The 26,311-nt window shown below is 34.1% G+C and overlaps 1 protein-coding gene across 2 annotated transcripts in view; it reads right to left on the reverse strand.

Annotated features, from left to right (window-relative positions):
- Nucleotides 1–1,268: 1,268 nt before the first annotated feature.
- The window catches only part of UBE2W (ubiquitin conjugating enzyme E2 W), a 76,313-nt gene continuing 51,270 nt past the window's right edge, over nucleotides 1,269–26,311 (reverse strand). For both annotated transcript variants that reach the window (XM_039238383.1, XM_039238384.1), the window contains exons 4-6: nucleotides 19,291–19,446; nucleotides 15,658–15,733; nucleotides 1,269–6,667 (exon numbers count right to left, since the gene is read on the reverse strand). In XM_039238383.1, the coding sequence (XP_039094314.1) occupies nucleotides 6,654–6,667; nucleotides 15,658–15,733; nucleotides 19,291–19,446 (246 nt within the window). In that variant the 3' untranslated portion in view covers nucleotides 1,269–6,653. The remainder of the gene's footprint in view (nucleotides 6,668–15,657; nucleotides 15,734–19,290; nucleotides 19,447–26,311) is intronic.

The following is a 26,311-nucleotide window of genomic DNA, read 5'->3' on the forward strand; positions in this document are numbered from 1 at the left end:
CCCAGGTGCCCCAGGACATAAGAAAATTTTAATGTTAAGTTAGAAAGCTTTTCTGCAGGATACAGTCATCCGTATTAGGTTCTTGCCTGATGAGTTATATCTACCCACAATATTTCCTTGAAGGTCACGTATATGAGAAGAAACTTTCTACCTTAGTTTCTTATTTGAACTTTCCTTATTAAAACATTTCCAAATTCTGCTCAAGTGAAAAGAGCACACAGGTGCTCCCACTTATATATTTTGCCTTAAGCAAACATTGAAAAGAAATCTCGTAAGTAATTTTAAAGATTTATTGACAGGAGTTCCCAACATGACAGATGTTGTAGAACCACTGTGACCTTGGACCCTATGATCCAAGCACAGAAAACTCTTAGCTGTGTCCTCTGACTTCTCTTCAGTTCACATTTAATTTTGCTGTATGTTAGTTTGAAAAGTACTAAGGATACAGAGAAGATTTCAAAAGACTCACTTATCCACAGTGGCTTAAACCATCTAAGAGAGGTAGAAATTATTTTAAGGATTATAATAAAAGGAGAGAATGTCGTCAAAGTACAAAGAAAGATGGATCTTTCATTTTTGTAACCAGCTACTCATCTATTGTTGAGGGATGAAGAAACAGCATGTTAAAATAAGGCAGGTTTATGCCCCAGTGAGGAGTAAGGCGATCCTGAGGAAAGCAGATCCCCTAAGTTTTCTAACAGAAAACTTAGAATATGTGCAGAGAATTCTTCCTGCTATGAATAACTGAGATGCAGAAGAGATATCCTGATTCTTCTACTTCTCCTCTATTCTTCCCATAACTTCAGGAGTCATTTATCTACATAAGTTAGTTGATTTGTGTGTATATTTAAGGAAAGTATTCCAAAATTCTCTACATATGTCCTTATTAATCTAATACAACTTAAAGTTCAGCAACACAAGACTCATGGTGGAACTCTTAAGCAAGTGCCTAGGTCTCAATTTCCACCTTTTGTGAAGATGCCCGTCTTTTAATCAGGACTTCTTCAATTAAAGCATCAAGAACCACTAAAATACACTAGGCTACATTGCTAAGTAAACACGATCCACTAAATAAACAAACAAGTGGCGCTAGTTCATCCTGTTGCATCTATTTTTGGAAATGGACATGTCACTGTTTCCACAAACCTTTGAAGATCGCACGCAGTCCTTTGTGATGAGAAACTAGTGTGTAAGTAAATTTTTACATTATTATAAACTACAAAGAGATTTAATTATCCAATTTAATATTCAAGTCTACATAAAAAAAAATCAATGACAACTGCTTTATTATTAAAAGTTACTGAATTCCATAAAGCACACAATGTAATTTATATTCAACTAACAAAAGTTTGGTACATGTATTTAAAAATATATAATATATAGATTTATGTCTTAACATTTATATTCTATTCAAAAAGCAGCTTTACATATTTTACAACTTGAATTTATAAAATATATACATCCACCCTATTCAAATCCTCAAGCATGAGCTTCCATTCCTATTAATAAAATGCACAATCTGTATTTCTGAATATATAGAGAAAAATGGTACCAACTAAAAACAACAAATCCATTTTAACTTGAACATGGACTAAATTCTTGGCTACCAGATAACTGACATGATAATCAATTCGATTAATGATTTTTATGCCAAGGCTGACAATCAATCTGCATTTATGTAAATAATCTGTGGTTAATTATTAAGAGACTTGCATTTATATTTATGGTATGTGACATTCTACCACATTCCTTGCTGGTCTTGTTTCAGGCTTTAGAATTAGAGAGGTGGGATTATTCAATCTTTCCATTTACCAGGAAATTTGACAAGTGAGGTCACACCTAACAAGCCAAAGCCCAGAACCATGCTTTGCCTTTGAGAAAACTGCTTAGAATTATTGCAGAAGCAAACTTTTCACAAAACCCTGACAAAGTATGCACCAATAAATAGAAAGAACCGTTTCTCTTTTTCCCTGTCAACTGCACTCAACTTGTACAACTGAAGGTCTTTAGGTATGGTAAAAACATACCAGCTTCTAGTCAGGCATTCCTTCCACATATCCAAAATGTCTTCAGATACTATATTGTTTTATAATTTTTTTTCATAAAACAGTCTATATAACCATTCTGGAGACTCATCCTCAATTATCAGTCCAATAACTTTGGAATTAAAGAATCCCAATAACTTTGAGAATTAAAGTCACAAAGAACACCTTAATCATCAGGTCCATGTCAGAACCAGAACTTCAACTTGAAGGATAAAGATCTAAGTTTGAAGTACATGTTTAGACTTCACGGGCCTCTAATGATAATGATGCATACGAGCCAGTCTTTAATGCAGTTTATGCTGAGAAAACAAAAGTCTCCCACAAATTATTATTAAAAAGAGAAGTTCCAAATCTCAAAATAGTGTAGAAACTTAACTGGAAAAAAAACTTTTACCAAAACAATTAATTCAATTCATTTGGGCAGTAATTAGGCTTTGGGAGAGTCACCATCCAAAAAGTAAGCAAAGCTTCCTTAATATTAGTATTTAAGAACTAAATTACAATCAACAGCTCATTTATCAAGTAGTCAATTATTCAGCAAATTTAGACACCTACTCTTGAACCAAAATAACGTATCAGAAATTCTACATATTTTATTTGTAGGAAGGGGTCTTCTTATTTAAGAAAAATTTCTGCTGTAATTTCAATAATCTTCCTTCTCTGGATTCCCTAACCTGAAGGAAAGGGAGGAGGAATGAAGGAAGGAAGGGAGAGGGAGAGGAAAATTTAGGGAAACTGAAGGCTGACATATTGGATATCTGTGAGAAGATAGGAAGAAAGAAAAATAAGAGAGATAAAAACAAAAGACTGCAAAGAGGATCAGAACCAAGTGGTGAAGATTAAAAGACACCTTCACAGAACTTAATCATGCAAAGGCATTAGCATAACACACAATCGTGCAGTAACTGATTTGGGGGACAGTGAATCTTCAGAAAAGATATGGGTAAGCCTCAGTTCATTCTGAATACCAATTTATATACACTTAATAATCCTAAGCATTCAGCTAAAATATGTACAAAAAAACTAAATAAAAGTGAGATCAAGAAATATAAGCAGCAGTAACCATAAAGGCTTAGAACTAGTGACACTGATTTCTTTATTTAAAAAAAATTTTGAACACACAGTACCTCCTCTTCTCTTCTATTTTTAGGAAGAAGTTTTAACAAGTTTTAAATATCTCAATTCTCAAAAACAATAGGCTTTTTAAAAAGTAAGACTTGATTACCAGAAACAAGTAATATGTGGTTACATACCATTTTCATATCACTACTCATTTCCATTATTTGTCAATTCATCTTTGATGCAATCTGGAAATAATTAAGCAGTCACTAGATACCTGTTTTAGAATCTGAAGAAATTATTATTCACCACAGGAATCTAATGATATATATTTGCATATATTTAAAATTGCAGAAGGGAAAAAGTAATAAACTATTCTAGTTATTTTATACTAAATATTTATACCTAGTCAAAACAATAAGAATTAAGATCTTTCTCCAGATGAACCGTATATAAAAGGTATTTTTTAGCATTTTCTGTTGGGGATTAAAAACAGCTTTATTTCCCTGCTAGCTAAAAGGAGGAATTCATACACTACAAGTAAGTCCTTTAGAGGTGAATATTAAATTCCTTAAGAGAACAGCCATAAAATTTATTTTAAAAAATTTATCTTAAAAAACTGAAAACCATTTCTCTCTTTAAAATCTATGGCATTAATACCTACTTGACATAATATTTTTTTGAAAGGGCACCAAGTTCATGATATAAACATGCAAAATAAGGAAATGAATGTATCACTGTCTTAAAAGAATTTGGCAAACCAGAAGAATGGCCTTAAAATAAATAAATAAATAAATAAATAGAGAGTACATACTGTCTAAATATGAAAGTATAATTCTGTAGGCCTATGTAGCAGACAGTGCCCCAGAGAGCAAGGGAAGAGGGAAGTAGCATATTCCTATGTACATTTTCTTGGTATTCTGGTTGTCTGTGTAACAACATATTACAGAGAAATATTGTTTATTATTACAAAGTCATTAAATGCTCTCTCTAGAGCAATGACTTAAGTAAACATCTTATGTCTTTTAATAAGGTAACTTACATTTAAAATCAACTTAATTAAATCTAAGTGCAAAGGAGTTTCCAATAATTCCTAAGTTCAAGGGAGTAATGTAACGAATAAGGTGTTATCTTATTGCAAATTTTGAATGGTTAGTATTTCTATATTTTAGGATATTTCATCTTCTCTTTAAACCGTAAAATGTACTGAAATTATTTGGTTTCGTTTACTTTCCTCTGCTTCATTTTAATTTGTTTTATGGTATCTCTATGTAGAGAGAGAGGTATGTTAAAATACTATTTTTATTTTTAAAAACTCAACCGAGGCTATATATGACCTATCAGTCTACAGGATAGCATTGTTAGTCTTTGACCTGGTATATTAATTCCTTTGGTGAATAAACGTCACAGGTCATTTCTTTATAAAAGAATTTTAGTAAGAGGACCAGCATTATGGAGAATGATTCCCCCACCCTCACAAAGGATCAAGTCAATCAGTAGTTTAGAGCAGTTGTGTAAAATATGAAAAATATATAATTTGTCGCTTCAATTTTCATATTAAAAAGCAGTTAAAAATAAAAACTAAGAGCAGCTCAAAGCATTCCAAAAAACATTTTTTGTCTTGGTTAAACAGGGCAACTACTAAGACTGAAAGAGACTACGGTGAGAACTTAGGTATATCTAGTGAAGAAAGAACAAAAATGTGTTTAATTTCAAAAAGTGGTAGTTGCTAACTATAGTATAAACAGTGTCCACAATTTGGTGGCTGGCCATAGTTTTAATTTGTTTTCAAGTTATTTCTACAGCAGACATATTTTTGAAGTCTACCCACCCCTGAGTTCAGCAATTATAGTTTTAGAGTGTAAAATTATATGCCCTTAATTAACAACATGTACAAAGCTACAAAATGTCATCTATACAGAGATTAAAAACAATTTTGAAAATACTCCTTGCCAATTATTGATTGGATGGTTTTGCTGGGGTACATACTTCAAACCTTTTAGCCAATTGGCTTTTATTTTTAAGCCCAAATCGATTCATATATTTATTCACTGCAGGATATGTCAAAAAGAGTGCAACAACAGGCATTAGTAAAAATAACGTTGTAGTAGAAACAGATTTTTGCATATGTGAAAAGGTAATTTATAAAATACATAATCGCTTTTTAAAAAGAGAACCTAGCTGCAGTATCATTAACTTACATGGTACTGAGAATTGGACCTTTCAACAATTTTTTTCTATAGAAAAACTTTATCTAGCTGTAAGCAAAGTCTTTTAAACAAGAAAACAAAACAAATCCCTCCAGGAAAAACCGTATGGTTCTGTGAGACAAATAAGCAAACATACCATTCTATAGTGTACTTTTGCCTAAATTTCAAAATAAAAATGTCCACACTCTTTTGTTAAAACATTAAGCCTCTGTCAAAAATGTATTTCTTATTGTAGGGTACAGGATTAAAGGACAAAATGATACTTACAAGTAAAGAAAATTTACAGGAAAAAACTCGACAAAAGTTTTCCAAGTGAAGTATTGTAACATTCAAACTTGACTTAAAACATAACAAAAGAAACAAAATTGCAAACAAAAACCGTTTATGGATTTTCCAAACATAAATAAATGAAATAGTGTTTAGGCAGTAGGGCTCATGCTGATGGCTAGCAGGAAGTAACAGAGTGTAATCTACTTGGAAAAACTATTAATGTACAAATACGCCCGAATTAGGGACTGCAGCAGCTGACTCATCACTGCCATTTTTCTTACTTCCAAAATAAAGCCTTGATTAAACCACTCATACCCTATATTACTCATACCTTTACTTCAGAGATTGAGGAACTATATACAACAAATGGATTTATTTTCACCATAGGGATAACATATTGTACCTCTCTGCCAATGTTACTTGAAAACCTTCCATGTCAAAACAATTTGACAGCAGATATAAACAATTCAATAAATACGCAATGATCTTTCATTACAGTCCTTTAAAGACGCATGTTAATTCATGCTGTTAACCTTAGGATCACAGTGCATAGAATCCAAATATAAACAGTTGGGGTGACTTTCAAAGTAATGTTGGATCCCTCACTTTATTTATAATCCCACTATAACCAATAAGTTCATTTCATAGGCCCTATCATGCATTAATCATTGGGTGGCAGGAGTTAATGAAAATTTTTCCTATTAAACGTCCATTGCCGGCAATGAACGTCCCAAAACCGCCAAGGATGTCTTTGTTATTGCACAATACATGAGGACCTGGAACTTTTCCAAAAGCTTAAAAAAATAAAAATAAAAAATGGAATTATATTTGACATTTCCTGACACCTGCATTAATACTGTATGACTAATAAAAGCATGTCAGTTGCCTGGACTGAACCAGCGATCAACATGCGCCCAGAATGCACACAAGTAAAAATGCAGTAAAAGGAAGTAGTCTTCATTGCCTATAGGTCACTTCCAGTCAAAGGTTAAAGTTCAAAGACTGAATGATCAAAGTGCTCATTTTCTCAGTAGGACTATCTTCTGCTAGGAGGATGATAACAGTGGCATCAACAAGTATCATCTTTAAGAAAAGGAGAAAAAAGATAATTAAAAAAGTCAAGCATGCATAAGTAAAATCCACAAGTTAGTCTAACATATAAATAACTTCAAGTAGCAAGAAGAACATGGTTTATTTGACTCACTTGGCTCCGCCAATATGTGCAAATAAGAAGTCCAATTTGTGTTCAATGATATAGTGACAAACGTATCAAATTCTATTCTTTCATGGAAATGTAGTTCATACAGATCTTAAATAATGTGTTAATGTGTTAGTTCTACTTAAAATAATAAATTGATATATGTTAGCATATATTCAGGATTTATCAGTCTCAAGAGTTCTTTTAAGGGCCACAATTTTAAGTTATAACGAGACAGGAAGTAAACTCCTGACCAACAGTGTCATACTATTTAACACAGGATAATACAAGTTGTGCCTTTAGTCTATGAAAGAAAGAACTTCACAAATAAGGTATAATCTCCAAATCAATTAATACATAGTTAGTTATTAATTTCTCTCTAGAAAATACATTTTTCAGTAAGTATAGATATATATGGAAATTAGTTTAAAAAACTAAAATAATTTAGTAATGACTTCTGGTAACCTCAACATATTATATTTATGTAAGACATGTAATTTGGGGATTTATAACTTATTTTACAAATTTTATTTCACAAGATATATCTGAAGGATTTATTTTGAGGACTAGTTACTCTTCAGAAACAGGCTTTAGACAGAAGCAAGACTAGTACCAACTACCCAAGAGTTGTAAAAGCTCTAAGGAGAACATTTCTGAAAAATTGGCCAAAATATTTTACAAAATATCCCATCTTAGCATCAATACACTGCTAATAAAACCCCCATTCTCAAGGATTCAATGAGAGCTAAAAACCAGTAAATCTGACTTCTATGCTAGGCAAACTCATGGAATATTCCATCACCCTATACATTAAGGATGATCTAAAGGGTGAAATACACTGGATTTTTAAAATAAATCATTAGAATTTTTTAAAGAAAATATCTTTAAGAAGGAAGTTAAGTGGACAGTTTAATAGTTTCTAAACATCACATGAAAGTGTGGTTCCTAAATTACTGTGGAACTTGGAATAGAAAGGAGATAAAGATATCATGGGTATGGAACAAATTTAAGAGTATAAAATTATTAAAACATCACTTTTCCAACAAAATAATTTATAACATTAGGGCCCTTGAAATTAATACTCAAACTAACAGCCCTTAGATCTCTATGCTAAGGGATGGCACTAAATTATACCTGATAGGTCAAACTTTAAGTATCAAGCCATATGACAATGTATATAATAAAAAGGTGAGACAAAATTCAACTTGAGCATCATATACCTAGTTAATGGCCAAAAATAAACTTTTATTTCCAAAGACATATCATCTTTGATAGGTGATACTGAAAATGGATCTTCATCAAGTTGTTCAGTTTTGAAGTTTTTCAGTATAGTAAGTTGCTGTCGAATGTGCTACAATCCACCAAAATGATTAAGAAATCCAGATAAAGCTATGCTCCCTATCCTAATCCTCACCTTGGATTAGAAGTTAAAAAAAAAATTTTTTTTTGAGGACTAATATGATACTCCCTGCCTTAAATACTCTATCTTTAGAGAAACAAGCTTACTAAATAAGTTTTGAAAATGGAGTTCCAAGATCTCTGATGGCTGGACCCACAGGGTCACATGGACTTAAACATTACAAATCCATTATGGCTGTAATAACCAAAAAGTCTATGAGCAAATAACTTAAGTATAGAGACAAGTATGAGCCAAAGCCATGGCTAACTTTTTCCTAGGAAAAAAAAAAGGCCATCATTAAGAAGCAAAAAACTCATTTGTTAGCAAAAGGAACAGTTTCATCCTACAGATGAAAAAGATTACTGAATACCAGGATGACTTACAAAAAAAGACGGTTATAGTAAGATCAAGACAAATATAAGTCTATAAAACATGCTCAAAGGACACAATATATCTAACCTCTTGAATAAAGTATTTGTAGCAAGATGAAGGCTTGGAAAGAAAATCTTAGATGAATCCTTTAAATTTTTTTCTGGAACTGTATAAGCCCTTATTAAAACTATATCCTCAAATATAATACACAAATCACCAGTTCCAAAGAGGTGATAACTACCATGGCTAACTTCACTAGGCTTCTGGGAAATATGAGAGAGACCTGTATTAGAAGAATCATTTAGTCTTCCCCAGAGTATAAGAACCATCACATTATAATGGACACCACAACCATCACATTGTATTGGAAAGCACACCCCTGGATATTCCCAGGGACAAAAGACTAGAAGAAAAGGAACACAGTAATAAGTCAGTAGATATGAAGTGGGATCCCAATTCCAAGAAAGACAAAAATAAATCTTTACAGGTGAGTTTGTGTCTCAACAGTGTAGGGAATTAAAGTTTTCTTTTGATGAACCAGTACAAGAAAGATTTCACAGTAGACAAGAGAACTGTTATCTAGCATGAAATAAAGGGGAGAAAGGCTGTTAAAATGAGTAAACATTTAGACTTAGGAATTCAGAAAATGATTTTGTAAGGTAGCACAAATAAAAAAGTTTACACCTAACATATGTAGTTCTATGGACAGCCAAAAGGCAGGAAGAAAAAGAGTACATTAATACAAGTCTGAGACAATTTTATGTTCCTATCCCCTTATAATCCTTAAAATTGTACAGAAAATGTTCCAGCTGAATGGAACCAGAATGTAAAGTTTTATTCAAAAAAAAAAGAGATTATTCTACTCCTCCCCAAATTTATAAACTCAACAGTTTATTGGACATAACATCGAAACATTATGCCAATCTATTTCCTGTAAGCCTAGTTTTCTGAAGCCATTACTCAGTAACAGTCTTAAGATATACTGCTCAATTCTCTATCACCTTGAGAAAAATGCTTCAAGGAACCAGATCAGTACTACCATCTGTGGAAAGCAATCATTATGAAATTAAGTTATATACATTCAATATGGGCCCCAGGAAACAGATGGATCATATTATTAATGGATGGATTCTATTGGCTATCTTATTCAAATATTTTTATGATTTCATAAAAGGTATTTTTTATCTCTTTCAAGAACAATTATATCTGTTTTGATACTGAACTTTGGGCTCATTCACTTGTGCGCTGGATACATTTGTGTGCTAAGCTGATGACCTTTTTAGTCCTGGGCCCTTTTGTATGCAGATATGAATTGTCTCTTCAAATACCTATTTTAGTTAGTTCACTTTATTATTTTTTTAACATTATTCTCTCTGTTTAATGGATTTTCCAAAGCATATGGACCCCTGGCCTTAATTCGCAACACAGAGTATTTGCATTCCAATGATCTTAATCCTTCAGTGAACAGAAACTATGCAAGAATTCTAAACAGGTGGATAGTAAACTTCAAGTAAGTAACAGTAAGGAATATGTATTCACATATCAGGAAATTTTTACACTTTAATATTAAGGAGCTAGAGACAAATCTCAAAAAAAATGCAGAAAGAAATGCAGAAGATATGATACCATAAAGACAGTAACAATAGGGTAGCAGTGACTGTCCTACATTTTCAAGGTATACTAACAACGTGGAAGATCACAAATTTAAGTTGAAAGAGGTTTTTCAAACACCCAACGCTGGTATCTATCTGCCAACTCATGTCTGGTGTATCAGCAGAATCCTGCTCTTCTAAAACCAGACCTACTGAATGGACAAAGTATTGTTTTTCATTAATAGTGGCATCCATCCTGCATCCAGCAAGCCCCCTCTCAAGTGTACAGATATTATGAAACTAACCCCAAACCCCTCTTCCCTCTGGATTACAAACACTGACAAACACTCTGTCCCATGTTGACCCAAGAACTGTGGAGCATGTACTGAGGCCCACAATTCTGCTTGGCTTCTAGAAATTGAAACGTTAAGTGTTTCAGTAAGTACATCCAATTCCAAGCAAGTCTTTATTCAGTCTCTGATCTTTTTGTTGAGGTTTGCAGGTCATGTCAGGACACAGGGCTGGCCTTGTAGCCCTTTCGGAATTAGATGATGCTAAGAAATAACAAGAGTCCATATTTCTTGGTAATTTGGTGTTGTAAGGAGAACACAATTGATCAATGAGCATCTTTTGGAACTAAAGCAGCTAAGCAGAAAAACATATAAGCTGAAATCTGGAAAGCTCAAAACAAAGCTGATGTGTTCTGCTTTATGAGTGAGAGTATGATTATCTTTTTTGATAAGATTTTCCAAATTCAACTATAAGGTCAGGTGAGCCATTTCTCACACTGCTTATAACTGTCACTATGAAATGTATAAAAGCTACACTACTGAAATGCTTTAGTTTTTAAAGGTGAAAGAAGAGTTCAAGGAAGGCTGTCTACACCCACTCACCTTTATGAAAGAGCACCTGCTCTATCATCTCAAAGTATAATTAGTATTACCCTTTCCTGATTACATATGATGTTCACTCATAAAGCAAAACTGTGTCGATTTAAAGAGAGATTCTGGGAGGGGGATGATTCAAGTATGCAGGGTTCAAGCATGAGTACAAAACATACTGAGATAAGAATCACTGTAAGTCAATACTCTGAGGATAAGTTTTAAACAGAATTATATGTAAATGAAAAAAAATGTATCTGTACCTGGGACTGGAACCTGAATTAGAATAGTCATAATTTAGCTGAAATATAATCCAGTCTTTTAAAGATAGCTAATTTGTATTTTGGGGGCAGGAGAGGAGAAATACACTTTTACTCTGTTTATTGGTGAAATGAATTCCTGAACTATTACATATTAAGAAGTTAATTTAGTTTAAAAAGCCTCTTTTTCTTAGTACTTTTTGGCTAAGGTAGAGAATGTAATAGTTCAAGCTATTAAAAGACTTTTTCTATGTTAGTTATCAAAGTAAAAATTTCTCAGTTAACAGATAAAAGCTATTAACTATGAAAAATAACTTCTACTATGAAGTGTATTTTATTTTAAATAATTTTATATTTCTAGTTTCACTATGTGACTTTTCTCCATTTCTTTTTTTTTTTTTTTTAAGTTTATTTATTTATTTTGAGAGAGAGCGGGGAAGGGGCAGAGAGAAGAAGAAGGAGAATCCCAAGCAGGCTCCAATGTCAGAGCAGAGCTGGACACAGGGATCAATCCCATGACCGTGAGATCATGACCTGAGCCAAACCAAGAGTTGGATGCTTAACCGACTAAGCCACCCGGGCACCCCTCTCCATTTCTTATTCAAAAGTACGTAATGAGTAATTCTAGGAATATTCTTAGATAAAGGACTTCTCATAAGTCCTTTTATCTAAAGGGAGCATCAGTGGGCCTGAAAGACTGTTATCTTTTTGAAATTTCCCTACCAGGGAGGTAAGGAAGGGAAAAAATAGGAATGTACTGTGTCTAACACACTGAGGCAGGAGAGGTTATACTTTCAAAATATATGTATTTTTAAAATTCATCACTCCAAGGCAATTTCTTCTCAAGTTTTATTAGAAAACACAAGTGGCTTAAAAACACTATGAAAAAGACAATGAGGCATTTCTTTTTTAATTTTTTTAATGTTTTTATTTATTTCTGAAGACAGTGTGAGCAGAGAGAGAGGAAGAAACAGAATCTGAAGCAGGCTCCAAGCTCTGAGCTAGCTGTCAGCACAGAGCCGGATGCGAGGCTCAAACCCATGAACCGTGAGATCATGACCTGAGTGGAAGTCGGATGCTCAACTGACTGAGCCACCCAGGTGCCCCTGGGGCATTTTTTTTTTTTTTATGATCAGTATAGTTGAGTTTGAAACAGAAGGACTATATTATCTTTAGAACTTTGACACTTTAAAAAATGTTTGATGTAGTGTGTTTGTCAACATTGATTGACTAATCTTAATTTTTGATGAATCTGGGACTTTCTATGCTAAGATACAGGGTCTGTGACACTCAAGAATTTTTTTTTTTTTTTTGGAAGGGCTCCTTGTAAATGCAGAGAGAAAAAGCAGTTTGGTGTTTGGTCCTAGGCAAGAGGATGAAAAAGAATGAGAAGCCAAAATGTAAATTGAATCAAAGGACTATTTACTTAAAGTAGGGTCTTATTAAATGTTTTAGTAGACCTTCAGTGCTCAGAAAGAACTCCTTAAGTCTGATTATATTTTACATGGAAACCTGTCCTTTTAGATCTCAGAATCCCTGTAATGGCAGTCCTCAAGTGACAAGCTCTATCAGAATTATTTGGGGATACCTTAAAAACTAAAACAAAATGAGCATTCTAGGCACAGTAATAAACTTTATTAGATTCTTTAAAAAGAAAAAGTAATCAACAAGACTGCTGAAAGAGTTCCTGAGGGTGTGTGTAGAGGAAGGATTTGTTGAGGCAGGTGTGTATGTGTGCATGTCTGTGCCAGATTCACAGTACATGGAGGATAAAAAATAGTGTGTAAGTAATGCTCCACTTAACATTCTACGTATAAAACACTTCATGTTTTAAAGATGATTTTCTTAGGAGGACTGGGACACCTGAGTGGCTTGGTCAGTTAAACGTCTAACTTCAGTTCAAGTCATGATCTCACAATTCATGAGTTTGAGTCCCACGTCAGGCTCTGGGCTGACAGCTCAGAGCCTGGAGCCTGCTTCAGATTCTGTGTCTCCCTCTCTCTGACCCTCCCCTGCTCATGCTGTCACTCTCTCTGTCTGTCTCAAAACTAAATAAACGTTAAAAAAAATTAAAGATGATTTTCTTAGGATGGATTCTCAAAAGTTTGGTAACTGAGACAAAAGGCCTGATCTTAAACTTTGTTAAGATCTTGCTATAGATCTTTGTTAAGATCTTGCTATACATTCTGCTAAACTTGTTACACCATCAACAAATTCAAAAGTACTATTTGTTTTCTACTCTGTACCCTTTTCCAGCATTGCACTCATTTTATACAACTGTGCCAATTCAATAATTTCAAAATATTAAATCTGTAATTATTTTACAGTAAAATTTTTGGCCTATGCTTTTAATTAATTTTATTTTATTTACTATGTTAAGCAACTCTCATAAATGGTCTTTATTTTTAATAAGCTATAAATGCTTTTTACATTTTTCAAATAAAGGTTTACTGTGCTTTGAGGTTTATTCTTAAAGGTTTAAATTTTCATAACTCTTTAATATTTAATATTAATATTTATGATTCTTTTTCAGAAATTCTTCCTCCAGAGTTAATACTTAACTTTAAAAAAATACACTTTCAATACTCTGGTTTCTCTTCAGATAGTATAAATCTTTCACCTTTTAAAAAAATACACTTTCTTTTGTTATAAAAAATATTTAATTTTAATCCACAGGAAATTTTTAATTCATTTGCCTTTTTAAAATTCTTTTATTATTTTTTTAATGTTTTTTATTTATTTCTGAAAGAGACAGAGAGAGAGAGAGAGAGAGAGAGAGAGACACAGCGTGAGCAGGGGAAGGTCAGAGAGAGAGGGAGGCACAGAATCTGAACCAGGCTCCAGGCTCCGAGCTAGCTGTTAGCATAGAGCCAGCTGTTAGCATAGAGCCAGAGCCCGATGCAGGGACTCGAATCCACAAACCGTGAGACCTGAGCCGAAGTTGAATGCTTAACTGACTAGCCACCCAGGCGCCCCAGGATTACCAACTTTCTAACAGGATTACTTACTAAATAATTTTTCACCTTCTCACCAGTTTGTGACACCTAATTCACCATATATTAAAATTTTATATATAGAAAAGCCTAGGAAAGGGTAATTCTATTTTGATGTCTTTTCTTGCATTAGTATGTTTTGGTATCTGGTAGATCATTCTCCTTCATTATGCTTTAGTTCAAAATCCAAACTGCTCTTCTCACCTATTATTTTTTCTAGCTTTGAAGCACCTACCCATCATTCCACCAGATTTTTACTAAATCATATTAAACCTATAATTTGAAAATTATTTAATACTGGTTTGTCATCAAAGATCTCTCTTTTTTACATAGCTCTTACAAGTTTTGTCGTTTTTTCTTCTAGGTCATCTGTAATTGTCATTAACATTATCCTGAGTATTTATTCTTCCACAGCTCTCAGGAATGGCATTCCTCTTTCACTATGTTTTCTAATTTGTAATTGTTGGCATAGTGCTATTGTACTGATTCTAGTAATCACTCACCTCAACACCTGCAGAACTTTAGAATTTAAAAAGTTTTTAATTGACTCAAATTACTTCAGGTAACAGGAAGTTTCACAATGGACATAAAAGTATGGGGGGGGGAGTCATATTCCTAGTAATTAGCTCTGTCAGATCTCATTTCTTATTAGGCTAACATTTAAAAAAACTAAAAACAATGCTCTGATGGATACAAAATCACAGGGGGTGGTTTTTGTTCATTCCCTTCAAAAAATACACTGAAGAGTAGAAAATTTTTGTTGCGAATTTCAAATAATTTCAAAAATTTCCTCTTTAAGGAAGTAAGCAGTGAGATCAGTTTAGAAAAGACTAGCAGTTTTCAATTAATTTATCAGCAATCTCCCAATAAAATCAATAAAACAAAATCAGGGAGAGACCTATATTCATACAGCTACAATCAGAAGAACCACAAATTTTTGACAACTATTAGAAGAACTTTCCTTAACTGAATGGGCCATCTCTTACAATGTGATTGATCCCCTCTCCCATCACTAAGAACAGTACCAGAATAAAGTAATTACAAAAGACATCAAAATTTCTATTTCAAGTAACAGATTTCCAAATAACTAATCCCAATTTCACTTAAAAATTATTAAAGACTATTTTTTAGTGATAAAATGGTAGCATTTTAGAATGTTAAAGCAATTTTATATTTTACTTACATGATAGCTATGATTTTATGTGCCCCATTAAAAATCTAGTCCAATGTATCCATTAAATGTCTTAAATATTTTAAAGACTCTTCTCCATATTACGAAACTGTATCAGTTATATACTCCCTTCTTTTCCCTAAATAGATATATAACCTTTCAAATAAAAATGCTAAAAAGTTAAAATTCTAAAATAAAACTGCTTACCATGATACCACCATTTTGTTTTCTTTGGATTCTTGTTACATGTTCGAACATAAAAAGAATTATCTGGTGGTCGTCTCTGAAACCAAAAAGAATTTAAATAGATAAGAAGTTGTAAAATAGAAGATTTAAGGAGACAGTTTTAATAAAAGCTTTAGCAGTATTATTATAGAAAGCATAAAAAATATAAATGCTTATGTGGCACAAATGAATATATTCCAGGAAAAGTAGACTCTTAACACTGAAGTTAAAAAATAAAGGTATGCATGTGTGATTTGGATTAGGTTCCAATTATTAACCCAAAGTGATAGCATTATGTTTTAAAGAATTTTGCTTTCATTTATTTTATCTCTCTAAAAATAATTTAGTAATTACTTTTGTAAACTAATTAAAAAAAAAAGCAGGTATGTCTACCTAAGTAGGTTTCTCTGAGTAACTAACAGCAAATTATAAACCTCCCCAAAGAATTATGGTTTTCCTGTAAGGTAGTATTCACCAAGGACAGACCAAGGGATTCAGTTTCCAAACAAAATATATGAGGAAAAAAAAGGGGGGAAACTATATTAGCATTTCTGCTATACATATGTCCTGACTAGCATAATATTAGAAACATATGGCAGCTCTCCAAGGGAGCTATAGCAGGGAAAGAGATGCTAACAACACAGAAGACAGATTATGGAAGGGAATTTCCCTGAAAATGCTGGATACTGATCACACAAAACGAGTATGTGACTCTCTACACCAAAATTTGGAAACACGTCAAATTTGTACTAACGCCACTAAGGGCAGGTTAGTAGGTAATATGATAGGTCCAACCCAAAACCAATGGTGAGTAGGACTGCCTAGACAACAGGAAGGGAGAAAAGCAGTCCACTTGGCACTTCTATCACGCAGGTACAGAACTGATCTTCGCTGAGCCTTGTAATGCTCTTATAATATAGTTAATAATAGTAATTTAATAAAAGGGAAGAGTAGAATATAAAATGTTAAACAGCTTTCCCCAAATTACTCTGCTGATACAGATGGAGAAGATACCTGAAAAATTAATATTATGAAATTAGATGACTGACAACCTCAAAGAATAGATGGTCTGTTGCTGTTTGTTCTACAAAGTCACAATCTGTGTTCATGTGGAATAAATTGCTACCACTGCAACAAATTTCATAAACTCATTTTATGAAATGTATATTGATTAGAAACCATTCTTCAAAAAAGAAAAAATATATATTTAAGGAAAAAAACACTCATTCTATTTGCTTAAGTCAAGAATACAAGCAAACTAAGTGATCACAGAGCTATGGTTCTTAGAAAAATAAAGTAACTATACAAAAAGATGGGGATTACCAAAATGGTTTTAGGAACGGAATACAAGCTAGAAAATTTGAACGATCTACATTGGAAGGGCACTGAGAATAAATGGTAGATTACTCAAAAGCCTCTCAATATCATAAATTATCTTTAATCTACTAAAATCTACTGATATAATGGATTTAAGTGTCCTCAGTTTAGGGAACCATTCTTGACTGTGAAAAAGAAAACTGGAGTGAAGGAATTATGACTAAATCAAAGTTCCCAAACGCTTATAGTAAAAAATTAAAATTTGTATTCAAGTCAAATATTAAAGTGAAACTCATAGCATCACCTGGCCACAGAATAAAATTCACCTCTTTTAAAAGAGCTTTGGTGAGTAGTTAGAAGACTTTTAAAAGCTTATTTGGAGCTAGATCCCCTCAGTGCCAGAGCAAGTTTCTTCTTTCTTCACCTTTGTAATCTCGTACTTAGCACAGTGAAAATAGCAGCTAGTATTAAGTACCTACTAAACGTTTGCTGAATTTTTCTCATATTTCACGGAACTAATATGGTTAGAATTCTATCTTCCAGATTATCGTATTTAAATATAATGAAGGTTATATTATATAACATAGCTTACCAATAATTCAAATGGAATAGTCATTTACTAACTATGCAAAAAAACTAGTAGTAGAAAACTGAAATGTGAGAGGAATGATGAGAATTAAAAAAGGATAAAGACTATAGTCATTTTCTAGCTTTCAATAGTAAATCATTACATTTATTTATTTTAAATCATTACATTAAAATGCAAAAAAGTGCTAATTAATTCAAGGCATATGCAAGGGCTATGGGTACACATCACTGGTGTTCATCTCAACTTTTCTCATTAAACTCTATACTTACTCCTTCACCTTTCTGAAGACATTAAACATTAACAAGGACACAGAAGTCCTTGTAACTGCAAACTGCTCTGCTCTACAACCTAAAAATCTTTATGTGTGCTGGGACTGGAAGTGTGGGGGATGAGAAAATATGGAAGCAATAAATGAGTAAGCGTTGTTTCCAAAGCCCTTGGAGGTTAACAAAAGCTCAAGTGTAGCCTTTATATGCAATGTGGAAAAGCCCACAGGCAAAGAAGGAAACTTAAATTAAAAAGTCATACTACTATTAGATAATATGTACCTTATTTCCTCTCTTCTAAGATGTACATTTTTCTGCACATTTTCTTGAATATTCTTGAATGGGGACACATACCTTTTAACTAATGGTGTCACAGTTTTAACTTCCAGAAGTTTTTTTTCTTTCTTATATTAGGCATATGAAACTATATACTAAGGGCTCATAATGCCAAAATTAAAAAAAAATACAATTTAAACCATTTTTTGAACAAAAAAAACCTATTGGTTTGTTTTTTTTAAACTAACACCAAGAAACAGCTTATGGAACTAACATTCCAAGAAACTTACTTTGCAAACAGTGTCTTAGTGTTTCAGTCTTGAGGACCTATCATTTAAAAATGAACTACTATCCCCCCTTGAAGTTCTCTAAACACTAATTTAGTAAAAATGATAGTTGAATTTGGAGAACACAGGAAAAAAAATGCTGAAATAACCCCAAAGATCCCTAATATGTAAGGTAAATTTGTTTCTCTTTTAAACCAAATACAATAGGAAACCCTTGCGAGGAAGAGTCTTTAAAATATAGAAATATGAGTACTGTGCTACCCTAACCCTCAGGCAGAAGTGACAAGAGGGCCAGAAATGCATATAGGATTTAGATACTTTAAAAGGGTATCCTAAATTTGACTCATCTGACTCTGCTTTCTGGTAATTTTTGCCTTTCTGTGGATTAGTGAAAGAGAATTAGAGAAAAAGTCCAGAAAATTCTACCGGTAATCAAATCCTCCTCCTTCAACCTAGTCATTATGATGATCATAATGATAGGAAAGCTCTGGTTCCCGGGAAATTCCCTAAAAGAGGCTGATAGAGTGGGAGCCAGCAGGGTGGAAAAGGGAGCTATGAAACTTGTTCCTGGGGCTTTCCACTGTGAAATTTAGAAGCAAGAATTTCTTGTACACTTATGCCCTGTGTATGCTTACAGAAATAAAATTAAGATTATTTAAGAAAATTTGCAGAACTTTTCTAAGAAATATAAAACAATATCTGACTTCTATGTGGAAGGAAAGATTATCACAATAATTTTCTAATCTATTACTAAACATGTATTACCTATAACTTCATAATAAAAGGTATTAAGTCTTTCAAATAAATTATATATTAAAATAGTTTCTCTACCTACACTAAAAGAAGAGATATTACCTGGAATAATTCTGAAAAGTCCTACCTTTTCTTTGCAGCTGGAAAGCATGCTAATAATGCTAAGACAAACTGATTGGACTGAGAGCGCTGGGGACCAGTCTTCTGTTAGAATGGATAAACAGATATGACCATTGCTATAAACATGAGGATGAACAGGAATATTTTCACCAGTAAACATGACCTAAGAAAGAATAAAATTCCATTAACACTCAAATATTCTGTATTATAAAGAAATAAAATATTCTCCACAGAACTTATTATTTTAAAAACCAATTAAGAACCAGCAAAATCAGTGCTAGAAACAAGATAAACAACTGCTCACTGTTTATTCTCATCAATTCATGAAGTACTGGTTTCACTGTACGAATGATCACACAGGGAATGGTACATATAGGGGAAAAGTCCAGATCATCTATCTTTAATTTCAACTATTTTTCACAAATTTCTTTTAAAAATTCAGAAATTACCATGCATTTTTAGCCTAGTGAAAGACTACTATATTTATAAGAATGCTTTTTCAAAATCTACTCATTGCTCTCTGCATACAGAAATCATATGAAAGTATTCAATTTGGGGACAACATGAATTCTGGATGATAGGAGCACCCCCTTCCACTTTGTAACAATGCTATCACCTAAGGTACTACATGCAAAAGGAAATGACTGCTATATATATACACCACCTGCTCTAAACTCACTTGTCCATTATGATGAGTACACATTACTATTTATTAATCAGCAAGTAACTATGTGCTTACACACACACACACACACCAGTTGAATGAGTCTCCCAATTACTTGTTTTTCTCTGCCTTTTCTTCTACTCACTTCTTCTAACAGTTTTTCCTTTCTCTACCTTTCCTTGCTTCGGTACTGTTTTTTGAAAGGTAATAAATCTATTATTCCTGCCTTTGCCCTAATAATTCATTAAGTATCCTGATAGTAGTGCTTCTTAAATGTATCTACACTGGGCACCTGGGTGGCTCAGTTGGCTGAGCATCCAACTCTTGATTTCAGTTCAGGTCATGATCCCAGGGTTATGGGATCAAGCCCTGTGTGGGGCTACACCCTGAGTGTGAAACCTGCTTACGATTCTCTCTCTCTCTGCCCCTTCTACACTCGTGTACACTCTCTCAAAAACAATAATAATATATTAAAAAATAAATAAATAAATAAATAAACACGTAACTCCATAATTAAAAACAAAACCCATACCTACACTAAGCATTTGAATGGGCAAAACAGTGAATTCATACCTTCTGAAGAATCTGTTAAGCACAGCCCAAAGTAGGACAAAGAAAGCAGAAATCTAATATTTAAGAATGCTTATATAGGTTACTTCATAAAAATTACTTTGATATAAAATTAATCCACCAATCCTTACATTAATTTTATGTTGCAGTAAGATGTACCATTTTTATTGTTGTTTAGTAGAAATTACTAATTTCTTACCTTAAAAAAAAATCACCTGAAAATCCGGTTAAAAATAAAAATTCAAAAGTCCCACTTTCACACATACTGATTCAACAGGTAAGAGATTTTTATAAAGCTCATCCAATATAAACCAGTAGTTCCCAAAAGAGATTTACAATATCTCTCTCAGCCCTACAAACTGCTTCACACTTGAATACAGCAAAATCTTAGTTAGAAGCCCTACTTTCAGTTATGTCAGAAACTAATGAAGTATTTATTACTCTAGGCATAGCCTATTTTCCCTGTTATAGAAAGCCAGTGAAATAAGTGTGGCTAGGGTAAAGTATGTCATTATTTAATATGGGATGTTATAGAAAGTTATCATAAGGTGGATTTTTGCTTTTATTTTAAAATATCTAACAATTCTGACTTTATTACAATTTCAGAAATATTTACATTTGAACAAAGCACTCTTGCATAAGGAAGAGTCCTCTAACACTTCAAATATACTAACATATGGAACTCAATGCCTGGACCGAAGCTAATATAAGACAACAAGAGGAATTTTTTTCTCTCAAAGGAATAATTAAATACATTCGCATATTTTTTATTTCTTTAAATTCTGGTCATGCAGTCTGTATTTCCACTGAAAAGAGCTAAAGTAGAGCTGAAAACTAAAAGTAAATCTCAAAATAAGAGATATCACATTACTTGCTCTGCCTGACTGTAGAAGACCACCCAATCCCAACTCTGGCACAGCTGTGTTTAAAGCACATTATTTATCTCAATTTTATCTATCAGTGCTATTACTTTTTGCTAAAAAAGTGCTGCCCTACAAAAGGAAATGACTGCTTAAATGGTCTTGCAGCTCCATACTTTTTGAGTCTACCCACAATTATTTTAAATTTTATTTTTTATAAACATGTAGCCCATTATACGTATTTTATATGCCCACAATGTGTTGTAGATTTCTAGGATTTACAATCTCACAGAATATGCATCTGCTTTGGGGTATTCATTCTGCCACAAAATCCCATTTGACCACTAGGATATTTTCAGTAAGAACACAAATAATGCCCAAGACCTTATCCCCTGCCATGAATTATTTTTTAAAGGGTATTTTTTTTTTCAGTAAGATCTCCTTTTTAAAAAATCACACAGAATTGTGCTCTGAAAGTACCAAAAGAGGGGCGCCTGGGTGGCTTAGTCGGTTAAGCGTCCGACTTTCGCTTAGGTCATGATCTCGCGGTTCGTGGGTTCGAGCTGACTGCCAGCTCAGAGCCTGGGGCCTGTTTCAGTCTGTGACTCCCTCTCTCTCTGACCCTCCCCTGCTCATGCTGTCTCTCTCTCCTAGAAACACAACAAAACAAAACAAAACAAAACAAAACAAAACAAAACAAAACATGAAAGTACCAAAAGATGAAGAACTGCTAAGTTATCTTCTTTGGCAAAAATTAATCAATTCATCAGCAACCATCAAGGAAAACACACAGCAAAATACAAAGGTTATCACAACATGCTCTAAATAGCCAATTCACAAGGCAGAAAGAAAGTAATATTCCTCTTAGAGAAAACGGATTACAAACTAAATCTCTTGGCCTGAGAGCCAAGAAGTGCCCATGAACCAGGAAATCAGGAGAGAAGGGATGAAATGCAAAAGATATCTACAGCAGGAGCAGCAGACACTGATAAGCACAAAAGAGAGCCAGAAATCAAGACAGAAACAGCTCTGAACTCTAAGGAAACTGAAATAATAAAATTAATCAGACCTCAATAAACCTTTTTAACAGCAAATGCAGCCAGCCTAAAACTTTCAGCAACCAAACAGGGGAATCAATAAGCTGCACATATTAAGAATCAATAAGCTGCACATATTAAGAGAGCCCCTAGGACCTAACCTTCCAGATACAGAACTTTAGAGGTTTGCCTAAACATAGAAAGGCTGAGTTTACATGCCAGAGATGATTCCCTGAAATAAACGAAAAAAAGAAAAAACTTTTTTCAACAGCTTCATGTAAAAAGGCCAGGAAGTAGCTTCCACAGACAGTTTTAAACTCTGCAATTCTGGTTCTTTACATGTGACAGGGAAAATAAACAAGGCTGAATTTCTTTAAGATCATGCTCTTAACTGTCCTCATTTATTTAAACACACAGTACAGGGGCGTCTTGGTGGCTCAGTCAGTTAAGCCTCAGACTTGGGCTCAGGTCATGATCGCACCGTTCGTGGGTTCGAGCCCCACGTTGGGCTCTGTGCTGACAGCTCAGAGCCTGGAGCCTGCTTCAGATTCTGTGTCTCCCTCTCTCTCTGACCCTCTCCTGTTCACGCTGTCTCTCTCTCTCAGAAATAAAGAAAACATTTAAAAAAAATTTTTTTAAACACACCGTACAATCCAAAGGAGGAAAGGAACATTTCAGTTATTTAACTGCGGTCAAGCAGTTTCTGAATAATGAAGAGATGAAGAGCTGTTTTCAGAATTAAAAATTTTTTGAGGGGAATCCCAAGTAACTGGCAAAACTAAAACAGATTTAATAAGACAACTGAACACAATGAATTTCAAACGAAAGGAAATAAATAAGAACTTTGCTAATTTATTTTAAAAGTTATTTATTTTTAAAATTATTTATTCAGATTAAAATTTAGCATATAAACAGTTAACAGCCAGAGACTGCATACACTCCCTACTGCATAAACCAAACAATAAAATGGAACTACAGATTTTATTTATTTATTTTTTTATATTTTTATTTATTTCTAGGAGAGAGAGAGAGAGAGAGACAGCGTGAGCAGGGGAGGGTCAGAGAGAGAGGGAGATACAGACTCTGAAATAGGCTCCAGGCTCTGAGCTGGCAGTCAGCACAGGGCCCGACGCGGGGCTCGAACCCACGAACCGCGAGATCATGACCCAAGCGAAAGTCGGACGCTTAACCGACTAAGCCACCAAGGCGCCCCATCCAGCACTATTTCTTGAGGAGATTGTCTACCCCTCACCGTATAGTCTTGGCCCCTTTGTCATAAATTGATTAACTACCAATGTTTTGTTTCTGGGCTCTCTATTCCATTCCACTNTCTGAGCTGGCAGTCAGCACAGAGCCCGACGCGGGGCTTGAACCCACGAACCACGAGATCATGACCTAAGCGAAAGTCGGACGCTCAACCGACTAAGCCACCCAGGCGCCCCTGGAACTACAGATTTTAAAGAATAAGCTGCTTTATGGGGAAAAAAGCCACAATTTTAGATCTAATGCAGGTGAATCACATGTGAAGTTGTGAGTCTGCCTAAGAAACAGTCCTCAGATGTTTCTAAATTTCCAAACATTTCCCAATCATCATGGTATACAAGAACAAGTATGATCTAAGAAAACTATGCTCAGGATGCATACAATTTTGGAGTAAGTAAGCACATCCAACCTAAAGTTTTAAGCAAGTCAACCTCTGGGTAACTTTTGGTACCAAATGTACTGTCTTTCATAAAACTACTAATCTTGAGAATGAAAGCTACTGACAGTGACAAAATAAAGACTGGACATTAAGTAACTATTTCTAATAGGAAATTCATGGCAGTAGCACATTAGGATTTCCAAACATCAAGCCCAACACTGAATGAGCACACAAAACTGAGATCTGACCACAAGGAAGGCATACTACTGTGTTCAGACTAATGTTCTGCAACTAATTAGAAAGTGAGAACCTAATATAGGGTCAAACTAGGTCAAAACACGTATTACAAGAATAAGGAGTACAAAACAGGCTATAAAATATAAAAGCCAATCTACAAAACTATACCAAGATTTCCCTAGGGACAATATAAGGGAACGTTTTCCCTTATTAAAGCTGTTAAGTAGATAACAGCACTTAATGGGCAACTACAGAAATTGAACATAAAAGCAAAGTCTGTTGTAATCAGATATCTAATTATTAATAACGTATGATATATGCAGTCTAGCACAAATGGTAAATATTTCACAAAAATAACTGGGGATTAGAGTTTTAGCAAAGTTTTTAATTCAATGCTCCCCTTTTAGTAATTTAATATGTACTTGTAGCATCGATATTAACAGTTCTTCTGGTATTCCATAATTACCCTTACCATGCACTATACAAGTATTATACAAAGTTCCTGGATACAATGAAACTAAACTTGGGTTCCCTGAATGGTACATTCTCTCTCCTTTACAAGCCGTGTTCTTCTAGCGTACCAGTCTTCTCCTCTATCTTCCCTTCTTTACCCCCAAGGCTTCACTTTTTCCTCATCAGGTGTCCTAGATGCTAGACAATTTAAGGCAATAAAAATGTTTATTTAAAATGACTTTGGAAAACTTAACCACCATCACATGAAAGAGCAAGGAGAATCACACTATGAGAACACTATGAAAATAGTTTCTGGATCTCTGCAACGGAGGAGTATTAGCATCAGAATTAAAGGGTCCATGTTAAGGGGGCACAAATAGGAAGGGGGTAACAATGAGGAGAAAGTGACCTGCCCCCAGTGTTTCTAAAGCTTTGTAATAAAGGCAAGTATATTTCCAGCACCACTTTTAGCATCAATATGGTTTTAGGACTAAGTACAGTGTTCTCTTCCCCCTAATACTTCCCCACCTATTTCTAAATGCCTAAAATTTCAATAAAAATTAGAGTTGAAAAGCTTAAAAACAAGATATAACCAGGATATTTACAAGATAATATAGATGTGTTTCAGTTTTATTGCATTCAAATGGAATGTTCTGACAGAGGAAGGGGGTATAAGATCATAGATATTTGGAAGGGAAGGGCTGTTAATGTGAGGAAATAGAAAGGAAAAGAAGCAAAACAGCAGACACTAAACTTGAGGACTTCACAGTTTGGATGGAGAGGTGACTGTACCCCCCAATTCCTTTGAGATAAATCTCCAAATCCTTCATACTGCAAGACTCTCTTGGATAAACCCCAAAACATTCTTCATGTTTCATCTCCTCCCACAGCCCTCCAAGTATCTATACATAAAACTACATTTGCTCACAAATCTCAGAAGAGGCCATGTCTTCTTGTGACTTGCTCCACTTTTGACAGAAATTCTTCTTGTGCTTTAAGTCCCAGTACAGACAGGTTTTTCTTTTCCTCCTCATCCTAATCTAATAAGTCACTGCTTTCTCTTTTGCTCCCAAAGCACACAATTCATACTTCAGTTAAGGTCCATACAGTTACCTAGGCCAAACATTGTGGAAGTCTTCCCTGACTCATTCATATTCCTCATCAATTCATGAGTAAATCCTGTTGGCTCAACCTTTAAAAAAAGGTCCAAAATGTGGCCACCTTCCATAGCCTCCACCGCTATCCTTCTGGTACAAGCCACCATCAACTCTCACCTGGATTAATGCAATTGTTGTCTAGTCTCCCTGTCCCTTGTACACCCAACAGCCAATGTGCCACAAAGTAGCCAAATTTTTCCTTTTAAGTAGGATTATGTCATTCTTCTGCTCAAAATATTCAAACGTTTTTCATCTCATTCTGAGTAAAAGTCAAAATTCTTACAATGGACTATATATGTCTTACACAATTCATGATGGACCTTCTCGCCCAAATTATCTCTCATATCTATGCCCTCTACCTCCTACCCCACTTCTATACCACTCCAGGGACCTGCCACATGGCTCCAG

The sequence above is a fragment of the Hyaena hyaena genome, unplaced genomic scaffold, assembly GCF_003009895.1.
Source record: "Hyaena hyaena isolate Hyena2069 unplaced genomic scaffold, ASM300989v1 scaffold_139, whole genome shotgun sequence".
NCBI lineage: Eukaryota > Metazoa > Chordata > Mammalia > Carnivora > Hyaenidae > Hyaena > Hyaena hyaena.